Source organism: Petromyzon marinus (genome assembly GCF_048934315.1).
Source record: "Petromyzon marinus isolate PM22_M1 ecotype Great Lakes invasive population chromosome 68 unlocalized genomic scaffold, UKy_Petmar_22M1.pri1.0 chr68_unloc.1, whole genome shotgun sequence".
Lineage (NCBI taxonomy): Eukaryota > Metazoa > Chordata > Hyperoartia > Petromyzontiformes > Petromyzontidae > Petromyzon > Petromyzon marinus.
Window position 1 is genome coordinate 2,527,986 of NW_027422597.1, and position 12,255 is coordinate 2,540,240.

At 44.9% G+C, this 12,255-nt stretch overlaps 1 protein-coding gene across 2 annotated transcripts; it reads left to right on the forward strand.

Moving 5' to 3' along the window:
* Nucleotides 1-483: 483 nt before the first annotated feature.
* Nucleotides 484-12,051, forward strand: LOC116958035 (protein CREG1-like). 2 transcript variants are annotated; one of them, XM_076058140.1, is made up of 3 exons: nt 484-1,606; nt 9,461-9,580; nt 11,248-11,536. In XM_076058140.1, the coding sequence occupies exons 1-3, from the start codon at nt 1,007-1,009 to the stop codon at nt 11,392-11,394; spliced, it is 867 nt and encodes a 288-aa protein (XP_075914255.1). In that variant the 5' UTR covers nt 484-1,006; the 3' UTR covers nt 11,395-11,536. The 2 variants fall into 2 exon arrangements, with proteins under 2 accessions (XP_075914255.1, XP_032836406.2); XM_032980515.2 differs by lacking the exon at nt 11,248-11,536 and adding an exon at nt 11,814-12,051 and having other exon boundaries at nt 623-1,606.
* The last annotated feature ends 204 nt before the right edge of the window (nt 12,052-12,255 follow it).

Consider the following 12,255-nt stretch of genomic DNA (forward strand, 5'->3'; position numbering starts at 1 on the left):
AAGGCCGCTTGTGTTGTGGCCGAAACGTCGTGAGAATATTATTGTGTTATTTTATTTTATCAATTTATTATTTTATTCTCATTCTACGTGGTGACTTTACCGAAAGAACCAAAGAAGATGAATCATTGCAGTCACGAAAGCTTAAAATCGAAAAATATTTATATATTTTTTCACCTACTACGTGACTTTACCGAAAGAACCAAAGCGTATGGGACCCTTGGCAGTCACGAAAACTTCAAATCTAGAACGAACTCAACAGACAGCAGCGAATCCGACAACCAAAACATTTTCGTTTTGGCAGTCTATGCCCAACCTCCACCCCATCCACCCACCACCACCACCCACCCCCTCACGAGTTCAAGAATTATCATTACATATAAAAACAAAAAAGGGCACCCTACGTAGCGTTGAGGGTTTCTGTTGCCCCCCGCTGTGGAGAGGCAGCGAATCCGACAACCGAACTTTTAAAAAAGAAAAAAAAATTCGACGTCGACGTTCAACTTTCAAGGACAGATTTCCGTCAGCCGATGAACTTTGACGTCAACTTTAAAAAAAACCCACAAAAAAACAACTTCAAAACCTCCGCCGGGTTTAAAAAAAAAAAAGAGCTGACCCGCGACTAAACGTTCGCCGAAAAACAATAATCATCACAATCGTCATTATCAACGTATCCATCACGTGACCCCGCAACGTTGCCACAGAAGCACTCACCCCACTCCCACCCACGTCTCTCTCTCTCTCTCGCTTGCCTCTCTCTTTCCGTCTGCGCCGGCATTTCGCAACCCGCAACACAGCTGCAACATCGCGCCCTGCCTGCCTGCCCTGCCCTAACTCCATCGTCACGCGGGCTCGCGAGATAGGCGGTCCACGGTGGGTTACCCCGGGCAGCCGCGAATGGGAACAGACAACCGCTCGCTCATCTCGTCTCAACCAACGCTTCTTACCCTTTGCGTTGCTTTCACAACCGAAACGTAAAAAAAAATAACAACGTATTTTTAAAATAAAGATGCGGGCGCTCCCGCTCCTCTGCTTCGCGGCCGCCATCGCCGCCGCAGCCGCCGCCTCCTCCTCCTCCCGCCCACCGCCGCCGCTGCACCTGCAGGCAACCGACCAATCAGAGCGACGCGTCCACCGGCTGAACAACGCCGCCGCGCCGCCGCTCGACGTTTTGGCGGGAAGCGACCAACCGCCGCAGCCTCTGCACCTGCAGTCAACCGACCAATCAGAGCGACGCGTCCACCGGCTGAACAACGCCGCCGCCGCGCCGCCGCTCGACGTTTTGGCGGGAAGCGACCAACCGCCGCCGCAGCCGCAGCAGCCTCTGCACCTGCACCTGCGGGCAACCGACCAATCGGAGCGACGCGTCCACCGGCTGACCTCCGCCTCCTCCAAGATCCCTCCGCACGAGCAGGTGGCGCGCGTGGCGCGCTTCGTGGCGCACGCGGTGGACTGGGCGGCGCTCGCCACGCTGAGCGGGCGAGCGCCGCCCGGGCGGGGACTCCCTTTCGCCAGCGTCTTCTCAGTGAGCGACGGACCCGCGGGCGACGCCAGCGGGGTGCCCTACATGTACCTCTCGTCGCTCGACGTGTCCGTCAAGGACATCGCGGTGAGAGGGGGCGCGGCGGAGACGCTTTTGTTGCGCGCGCGCGCGCCAGACTTATTTTAATGTGCGCGCGCGAAACTGCTTTTATTGTGTGTGTGTAACTACTTTTATTGTGTGTGTGTAATTACTTTTATTGTGTGTGTGACTACTTTTATTGTGTGTGTAATTACTTTTATTGTGTGTAATTACTTTTATTGTGTGTGAAACTACTTTTATTGTGTGTGTGTAATTACTTTTATTGTGTGTGTAACTACTTTTATTGCGTGTGTAATTACTTTTATTGTGTGTGTAACTACTTTTATTGTGTGTAACTACTTTTATTGTGTGTGTAACTACTTTTATTGTGTGTAACTACTTTTATTGTGTGTGTGTAACTACTTTTATTGTGTGTGTAACTACTTTTATTGTGTGTAACTACTTTTATTGTGTGTGTAACTACTTTTATTGTGTGTAATTACTTTTATTGTGTGTGAAACTACTTTTATTGTGTGTGTGTAATTACTTTTATTGTGTGTGTGACTACTTTTATTGTGTGTGTAATTACTTTTATTGTGTGTGTAATTACTTTTATTGTGTGTGTAATTACTTTTATTGTGAGTGAAATTACTTTTATTGTGTGTGTGTAACTACTTTTATTGTGTGTGTGTAATTACTTTTATTGTGTGTGTGACTACTTTTATTGTGTGTGTAATTACTTTTATTGTGTGTGTAATTACTTTTATTGTGTGTGTAATTACTTTTATTGTGAGTGAAATTACTTTTATTGTGTGTGTGTAACTACTTTTATTGTGTGTGAAACTACTTTTATTGTGTGTGTAATTACTTTTATTGTGTGTGTAATTACTTTTATTGTGTGTGTAACTACTTTTATTGTGTGTGTAATTACTTTTATTGTGTGTGAAACTACTTTTATTGTGTGTGTGAAACTACTTTTATTGTGTGTGTAATTACTTTTATTGTGTGTGTAACTACTTTTATTGTGTGTGAAACTACTTTTATTGTGTGTGTGAAACTACTTTTATTGTGTGTGTAATTACTTTTATTGTGTGTGTAACTACTTTTATTGTGAGTGAAATTACTTTTGTGTGTGTGTAACTACTTTTATTGTGTGTGTAACTACTTTTATTGTGTGTAACTACTTTTATTGTGTGTGTAACTACTTTTATTGTGTGTGAAACTACTTTTATTGTGTGTGTAATTACTTTTATTGTGTGTGTAACTACTTTTATTGTGTGTGTGTAACTACTTTTATTGTGTGTGTGTAACTACTTTTATTGTGTGTGTGAAACTACTTTTATTGTGTGTGTAACTACTTTTATTGTGTGTGTGTAACTACTTGTATTGTGTGTAACTACTTTTATTGTGAGTGAAATTACTTTTATTGTGCGCGAGACTACTTTTAGCTCTTTCAGTAAAGTCACCACGTTGAAGGGAAACAATAAAATAATACAAAATATATATAAAACAATAAAAATTGTCACGACGTTTCGACCATAACACAAACGGTCGTCATCAGGTGTGTCGAATTTGCATTGCAAACCGACACACCTGATGACGACCGTTTGTGTTATGGTCGAAACGTCGTGAGAATTTTTATTGTTTTATATATGTTTTATTATTTTATTGTTTCCCTTCAACGTGACTTTACCGAAAGAGCTAAGAATATGAATTACTGCAGTCACGAAAGCTTTAAATCAAAATGTACTTTTATTGTGTGCGACACTACTTTTATTGTGCGTGTGAAACTACTTTTATTGTCTGTGAAACTACTTTTATTGTGTGTGTAACTACTTTTATTGTGTGTGTAAATAATTTTATTGTGTGTGTAACTACTTTTATTGTGTGTAACTACTTTTATTGTGAGTGTAACTACTTTTATTGTGTGTGTAACTACTTTTATTGTGTGTGTGTAACTACTTTTATTGTGTGTGTGAAACTACTTTATTGTGTGTGTGACTACTTTTATTTTGTGTAACTACTTTTATTGTGTGTGTGTAACTACTTTTATTGTGTGTGTGAAACTACTTTTATTGTGTGTGAAACTACTTTATTGTGTGTGTGAAACTACTTTTATTGTGTGTGTGAAACTACTTTTATTGTGTGTGTGAAACTACTTTTATTGTGTGTGTGTAACTACTTTTATTGTGTGTGTGAAACTACTTTTATTGTGTGTGTGAAACTACTTTTATTGTGTGTGAAACGACGACGTTTTGGGCGCAGCATGCAAGATCACAGACGCGGACGCTTGTGTTGCGCCCGGAACGTCGTGATTTATTTTATTCTACACCTACGTGACTTTACCGAAAGAACCAAAGAGCATGGATTGGGGAAGTCGGTTAACAGAGTGACCGCATAGACAGACAGAGATAGTGCCTGCAACTGGTGCGAGAGAGAGAGAGTAATGAAGTCTAAGCAGGTGACTCGGAACGTGTCCGACTGAGTGATTCTACACGGCGCTGCACTGCCCAAGGAGGTCCCATGGTGTTTCATGTATTAATGTTGATGATTGGTGCCAATGACGCTACTCATCATGCTACTGTCTGAGATCATGCATGCTGATGCTGCCGCTTGCTTGGTATGCGGATGCACTCACGTTGTAAATGTGTGATGGCGACTTGCGACGGCTTCCTCATTGAGGCGCCGTGTGCTCACGCTCGGACAGGCGGAGACCCCAACCGCAACAGCCCCGAGTTTCCTGCGCGTCTCCCCCTTATATACGGCCCGAGGCCACGCCCCCATTCCCGAACCTTCTCGCTGGTTCTAGACCGCTCGCTCTACCAGCAGACTCCGCTGTCGTCTTCCGTTCACCTGGCCACGCTGCTATTCTCGATAATTCCCGTAGCCGCAAGTCCGTTCGTACTGCAGGCTGACTCCCCTGTCACTACCTCCCGTGGCCACCAGTCCACTCACACTGCAGGCTGACTCCCCTGTCATTACCTCCCGTGGCCACCAGTCCACTCACACCGCAGGTTGACTCTATCGTCATTACCTCCCGTGGCCACCGGTCCTCTCACACTGCAGGCTGACTCCCCTGTCATTACCTCCCGTGGCCACCGGCCCACTCACACTGCAGGCTGACTCCCCTGTCATTACCTCCCGTGGCCACCGGCCCACTCACACTGCAGGCTGACTCCCCTGTCACTACCTCCCGTGGCCACCAGTCCACTCACACTGCAGGCTGACTCCCCTGTCACTACCTCCTGTGGCCACCAGTCCACTCACACTGCAGGCTGACTCCCCTGTCACTACCTCCCGTGGCCACCAGTCCACTCACACTACAGGCTGACTCCCCTGTCACTACCTCCCTTGGCCACCAGTCCACTCACACTGCAGGCTGACTCCCATGTCATTACCTCCCGTGGTCACCAGTCCACTCACACTGCAGGCTGACTCCCATGTCATTACCTCCCGTGGCCACCAGTCCACTCACACTACAGGCTGACTCCCCTGTCATTACCTCCCGTGGTCACCAGTCCACTCACACTGCAGGCTGACTCCTCTGTCAGTACCTCTCGTGTCCACCAGTCCACTCACACCGTAGGCTGACTCCCCCTGTCATTACTTCCCGTGTCCACTAGTCCACTCACACCAGGAGGTTGACTCTAATGTCATTACAAATGTACAACAATAAACAGAAAATTATCATTTATTTTTTGTTGCTGCATCTGAAAACTCAATTTCCCTGTACAGGAATATGGGGTAAACCGTATGGGCTGAGAGCTATGTACATAACAATAAAATAGATCACAGAGAAAATTTATGGTAATAAATCAATCCATTTGTTAAGTCTATGGGCAGTGTTGAGTCTATGGTGCAGTGTTGAGTCTATGGGCAGTGTTGAGTCTATGGTGCAGTGTTGAGTCTATGGTGCAGTGTTGAGTCTATGGTGCAGTGTTGAGTCTATGGTGCAGTGTTGAGTCAATGGTGCAGTGCTGAGTCTATGGTGCAGTGTTGAGTCAATGGTGCAGTGCTGAGTCTATGGGCAGTGTTGAGTCTATGGGCAGTGTTGAGTCTATGGTGCAGTGTTGAGTCTATGGTGCAGTGTTGAGTCTATGGTGCAGTGTTGAGTCTACGGTGCAGTGTTGAGTCTATGGTGCAGTGTTGAGTCTATGGTGCAGTGTTGAGTCTATGGGCAGTGTTGAGTCTATGGTGCAGTTTTGAGTCTATGGTGCAGTGTTGAGTCTATGGGCAGTGTTGAGTCTATGGTGCAGTGCTGAGTCTATGGTGCAGTGTTGAGTCTATGGTGCAGTGTTGAGTTTATGGTGCAGTGTTGAGTCTATGGGCAGTGTTGAGTCTATGGGCAGTGTTGAGTCTATGGTGCAGTGTTGAGTCTATGGTGCAGTGTTGAGTCTATGGTGCAGTGTTGAGTCTATGGGCAGTGTTGAGTCTATGGTGCAGTGTTGAGTCTATGGTGCAGTGTTGAGTCGATGGTGCAGTGTTGAGTCTATGGGCAGTGTTGAGTCTATTGTGCAGTGTTGAGTCTATGGTGCAGTGTTGAGTCTATGGTGCAGTGTTGAGTCTATGGGCAGTGTTGAGTCTATGGTGCAGTGTTGAGTCTATGGTGCGGTGTTGAGTCTATGGTGCAGTGTTGAGTCTATGGTGCAGTGTTGAGTCTATGGGCAGTGTTGAGTCTATGGTGCAGTGTTGAGTCTATGGTGCAGTGTTGAGTCTATGGTGCAGTGCTGAGTCTATGGTGCCGTGTTGAGTCTATGGTGCAGTGTTGAGTCTATGGTGCAGTGCTGAGTCTATGGTGCAGTGTTGAGTCTATGGTGCAGTGTTGAGTCTATGGTGCAGTGTTGAGTCTATGGTGCAGTGTTGAGTCTATGGTGCAGTGCTGAGTCTATGGGTAGTGCTGAGTCTATGGTGCAGTGTTGAGTCTATGGTGCAGTGTTGAGTCTATGGTGCAGTGTTGAGTCTATGGTGCAGTGCTGAGTCTATGGTGCAGTGTTGAGTCTATGGGTGACTGTGTTGAGTCTATGCAGAATATTTGGAAGAGACGACAAAGGTTGAACAGGAGACACAAAGAAGAAGTTTCGTTGTTAGTGAGAACCCCAAACTCTGCCGCTGTGGAGGAGTGATGACGCAATACCGAGCAAAGCACCCACACTGGGTTGGAATGTGGCACAGATGTTCCAGTCTAGTCAATTTGTAACTCATCTGTGGCACGGAGGATCTTTGTGTGTGTGTGTACGTTTGTACCCGTTTGTGTGTACCTGTAAAAGCCGTGGTGAGCAATGCCATGGGGGTGGGGGTGGGGGGGGGGCAGGGGAAGGTCAATTCCCATTGGCTATTCTAGTCAACGCGTTTGTAGCCAACACAGCTGCCAATTGGGGGGCTCTGGACAGGCTGGTCACTTGCTCCACCTTCAATTGAATTACCGCTAAGCTACGTGGGGGGAAAAAAATAAATAAATCTAAGCTTGTGGCAGAGGGCCCGGGTAGACGGGCGTCCACCATGACGTCTCCTGGCCAAACCCCATTTGGCGGAAGCCAGGAGACTCAATCCTCTACCCTCGGGAGCTCCTCCGGAAACGGCAAAAAGCCACCGCGGGCGGCCACGTGGAACGTTCCGAACGCTCGTTGCGGACGAGAGGCTGCCACTCCCCCTGTCGGGAGCTGGACCGGTACCGCCTGGGTCTCTGCGGCATTCAGGAGGTCCGGTGGACCGGCCGTCACATTGTGTACGTCCGTTGAACTTCTTTGGTACCGCACGTAGCCAACTGTGACAATCGAGGATGTGGGGGGGGTGGGGTGAGGGGGGGTGGGGGGGGGAAGACAACAAACCAAACGCAAGAAGCAGTTCTAAAGAAACGAGTTTGTCAATCTAGATGTTGATGTTGATGATGATGATTTAAAAGTGCACAACTCCAGTGGCCTCCTAACATCGGAAGGAAGAGCGTCCCAGACCGCAGAAGCGCATCTGAAAGCGCCGTGCGATGTGGTGACCAATCTTTGTTCGACGGCCAGCCAAAAATCTCGCGTATAGTTTAGTGTATAGTAGTCTACAGTGTAGTGTATAGAAATGTGTAGTGTATAGTGTAGTGTATAGTAGTGTACATTAATGTTTAGTTAATAGTGTAGCGTATAGTTTAGTGTATAGTAGTCTACAGTGTAGTGTATAGAAATGTGTAGTGTATAGTGTAGTGTATAGTGTAGTGTACATTAATGTTTAGTTAATAGTGTAGCGTATAGTGTAGCGTATAGTAGTCTACAGTGCAGTGTATAGAAATGTGTAGTGTATAGTGTAGTGTATAGTGTAGTGTACATTAATGTTTAGTTAAAAGTGTAGCATATAGCGTAGTGTATAGTAGTCTACAGTGTAGTGTATAGAAATGTGTAGTGTATAGTGTAGTGTATAGTGTAGTGTACATTAATGTTTAGTTAATAGTGTAGTGTATAGCGTAGTGTATAGTAGTCTACAGTGCAGTGTATACAAATGTGTAGTGTATACCAGTGTATAGTGTAGTGTACATTAATGTTTAGTTAATATTGTAGCGTATAGTGTAGTGTATAACATCTGAAAGCGCCGTGCGATGTGGTTACCATCTTTGTTTGACGGCCAGCCAAAAATCTCGCGTATAGTTTAGTGTATAGTAGTCTACAGTGTAGTGTATAGAAATGTGTAGTGTATAGTGTAGTGTATAGTAGTGTACATTGATGTTTAGTTAATAGTGTAGCGTATAGTGTAGTGTATAGTAGTCTACAGTGTAGTGTATAGAAATGTGTAGTGTATAGTGTAGTGTATAGTAGTGTACATTAATGTTTAGTTAATAGTGTAGTGTATAGTTTAGTGTATAGTAGTCTACAGTGCAGTGTATAGAAATGTGTAGTGTATAGTGTAGTGTATAGTGTAGTGTACATTAATGTTTAGTTAATAGTGTAGTGTATAGTGTAGTGTATAGTTGTCTACAGTGTAGTGTATAGAAATGTGTAGTGTATACCAGTGCGTAGTGTAGTGTACATTAATGTTTAGTTAATAGTGTAGCGTATAGTTTAGTGTATAGTAGTCTACAGTGCAGTGTATAGAAATGTGTAGTGTATAGTGTAGTGTATAGTAGTGTACATTAATGTTTAGTTAATAGTGTAGTGTATAGTGTAGTGTATAGTTGTCTACAGTGTAGTGTATAGAAATGTGTAGTGTATACCAGTGCGTAGTGTAGTGTACATTAATGTTTAGTTAATAGTGTAGCGTATAGTTTAGTGTATAGTAGTCTACAGTGCAGTGTATAGAAATGTGTAGTGTATAGTGTAGTGTATAGTAGTGTACATTAATGTTTAGTTAATAGTGTAGCGTATAGTTTAGTGTATAGTAGTCTACAGTGTAGTGTATAGAAATGTGTAGTGTATAGTGTAGTGTACATTAATGTTTAGTTAATAGTGTAGTGTATAGTTTAGTGTATAGTAGTCTACAGTGCAGTGTATAGAAATGTGTAGTGTATAGTGTAGTGTACATTAATGTTTAGTTAATAGTGTAGCGTATAGCGTAGTGTCTGGTAGTCTACAGTGCAGTGTATAGAAATGTGTAGTGTATAGTGTAGTGTACATTAATGTTTAGTTAATAGTGTAATGTATAGTGTAGTGTACATTAATGTTTAGTTAATAGTGTAGTGTATAGCGTAGCGTAGTGCATGACATCTGCAAGCGCCGCGCTTCGCGGTGACCAATATACTCTGTTCGACGGCCAGCCAAATGCCGCCGCCGCCGCCGCTAACTTACTGCGAGGAAGACGATGACGGCCGGGAGAGTTCGCCCGGCACGACGGTTCGCGCCGACCGCTGACGAGTGTTGCCGCCCTTGTTGGCTGTGCTGCGTTTGCCTGTTGCCTTGCCACCACCCCGACCCCGACCCCGCCCGCCAGGCCGACCCCCGCGTCTCAATGACGATGACGCTGGCCAGCACGGACTACTGCTCGCGAGGCGTCTACGACCCCCAGAGCCCGTTGTGCGCCAGAGTGACGCTCATCGGTAACGTCAGCAGGGTGAGCGGGGCTGGGCGCTGGCCACTCATGGAGGTGTTGTGGTTGTGGTTGTTGTGATGGTTGTTGTTGTGGTGATGGTTGTTGTGGTTGTTGTGATGGTGGTTGTTGTTGTTGTGATGGTTGTTGTTGTGGTTGTTGTTGTGGTTGTGATGGTTGTTGTTGTGGTTGTTGTTGTGGTTGTTGTTGTTGTTGTGATGGTTGTTGTTGTGGTTGTTGTTGTTGTGATGGTTGTTGTTGTTGTGATGGTGGTTGTGGTTGTTGTTGTTGTGATGGTTGTTGTGGTTGTGGTGATGGTTGTTGTTGTGATGGTTGTGATGGTTGTTGTTGTTGTGATGGTTGTTGTTGTTGTGATGGTGGTTGTTGTTGTTGTGATGGTTGTTGTTGTTGTGGTTGTTGTTGGTGTTGTGATGGTTGTTGTTGTGGTTGTTGTTGTTGTGATGGTTGTTGTGATGGTTGTGGTTGTTGTGATGGTTGTTGTTGTGGTTGTTGTTGTTGTGATGGTTGTGGTTGTTGTGATGGTTGTTGTTGTGGTTGTTGTTGTTGTGATGGTTGTTGTTGTTGTGGTTGTTGTTGTTGTGATGGTTGTTGTTGTTGTGATGGTGGTTGTGGTTGTTGTTGTGATGGTTGTTGTGGTTGTGGTGATGGTTGTTGTTGTGATGGTTGTGATGGTTGTTGTTGTGATGGTTGTTGTTGTTGTGATGGTGGTTGTTGTTGTGATGGTTGTTGTTGTGGTTGTTGTTGTGGTTGTTGTTGTGGTTGTGGTTGTTGTTGTTGTGATGGTTGTTGTTGTTGTGATGGTTGTTGTTGTTGTGATGGTTGTTGTTGTTGTGATGGTTGTTGTTGTTGTGGTGGTTGTTGTTGTGATGGTTGTTGTTGTGATGGTTGTTGTTGTGATGGTTGTTGTTATGATTGTTGTTGTGATGGTTGTTGTTGTGGTTGTTGTTGTGATGGTTGTTGTTGTGATGGTTGTTGTTGTGGTGGTTGTTGTTGTTGTGATGGTTGTTGTGGTTGTGATGGTTGTTGTTGTGATGGTTGTTGTTGTTGTGATGGTTATTGTTGTTGTGGTTGTGATGGTTGTTGTGGTCGTTGTTGTGATGGTTGTTGTGGTTGTGGTTGTTGTTATTGTGATGGTTATTGTTGTTGTGGTTGTGATGGTTGTTGTGATGGTTGTTGTTGTGATGGTTATTGTTGTTGTGGTTGTGATGGTTGTTGTGGTCGTTGTTGTGATGGTTGTTGTGGTTGTGGTTGTTGTTATTGTGATGGTTATTGTTGTTGTGGTTGTGATGGTTGTTGTTATGGTTGTTGTTGTTGTGGTTGTTGTGATGGTTGTTGTTGTGATGGTTGTTGTGGTTGTGGTTGTTGTTGTGATGGTTGTTGTGGCTGTGGTTGTGGTTGTTGTGATGGTTGTTGTTGTTGTGATTGTTGTTGTTGTGCTTGTGATGGTTGTTGTTGTGGTTGTTGTGATGGTTGTTGTTGTTGTGATGGTTGTTGTTGTTGTGGTGGTTGTTGTTGTGGTTGTTGTTGTGGTTGTGATGGTTGTTGTTGTTGTGGTGGTTGTTGTGGTTGTTGCTGTGATGGTTGTTGTTGTTGTGGTGGTTGTTGTTGTGATGGTTGTTGTTGTTGTGATGGTTGTTGTTGTTGTGGTTGTTGTTGTTGTGCTGGTCTAGGTGGTGGACGAGGCGGAGGCTGCATTTGCTGTGATTGTTGTTGTTGTGATTGTTGTTGTTATGATTATTGTTGTGATTGTTGTTGTTGTGGTTGTTGTTGTGATTGTTGTTGTTGTTGTGATTATTGTTGTGATTGTTAAATTTTGATTTAAAGCTTTCGTGACTGCAGTAATTCATATTCTTAGTTCTTTCGGTAAAGTCACGTTGAAGGGAAACAATAAAATAATAAAATATATATAAAACAATAAAAATTCTCACGACGTTTCAACCATAACACAAACGGTCGTCATCAGGTGTGTCGGTTTGTGATTGTTGTTGTTGTGATTGTTGTTGTGATGGTTGTGATTGTTGTTGTGATTGTTGTTGTGATGGTTGTGATTGTTGTTGTTGTTGTGCTGGTCTAGGTGGTGGACGAGGCGGAGGCTGCGTTTGCTGTGATGGTTGTTGTTGTGATTGTTGTTGTGATTGTTGTTGTGATTGTTGTGATTGTTGTTGTGGTTGTTGTTGTGTTTGTTGTTGTTGTGATTGTTGTTGTTGTTGAGATTGTTGTTGTTGTGCTGGTCTAGGTGGTGGACGAGGCGGAGGCTGCGTTTGCCCGCGTTGCCCTCTTCTCACGCCACCCTGAGATGCGTCAGTGGCCCCCCAGCCACGGCTGGTTCCTGGCGCGCCTCGACATCGCTAGCGTCTGGGTGGTGGACTACTTTGGGGGGCCGGTAGTCGTCTCCCCCAAGGACTACTACAACGCACGGCCTTGACACTCACACACACACAGACACACACACACACACACTGACACACACACACCTAGACATAGACACTCACACACACACAGAGACACACACACCTAGACATAGACAACAACAACAACAACAACAACCGCCATTCGCCACTAAGTGGCGGTGACGTCACCACGACGCTTGTGCCAGGCTATGTGCACCCTGAGGCCACGTGAAGTGTCGAACGCCCGCTGGCAGGAGGTCACGGGGCAGACCCAGGTGCCACGGGTCG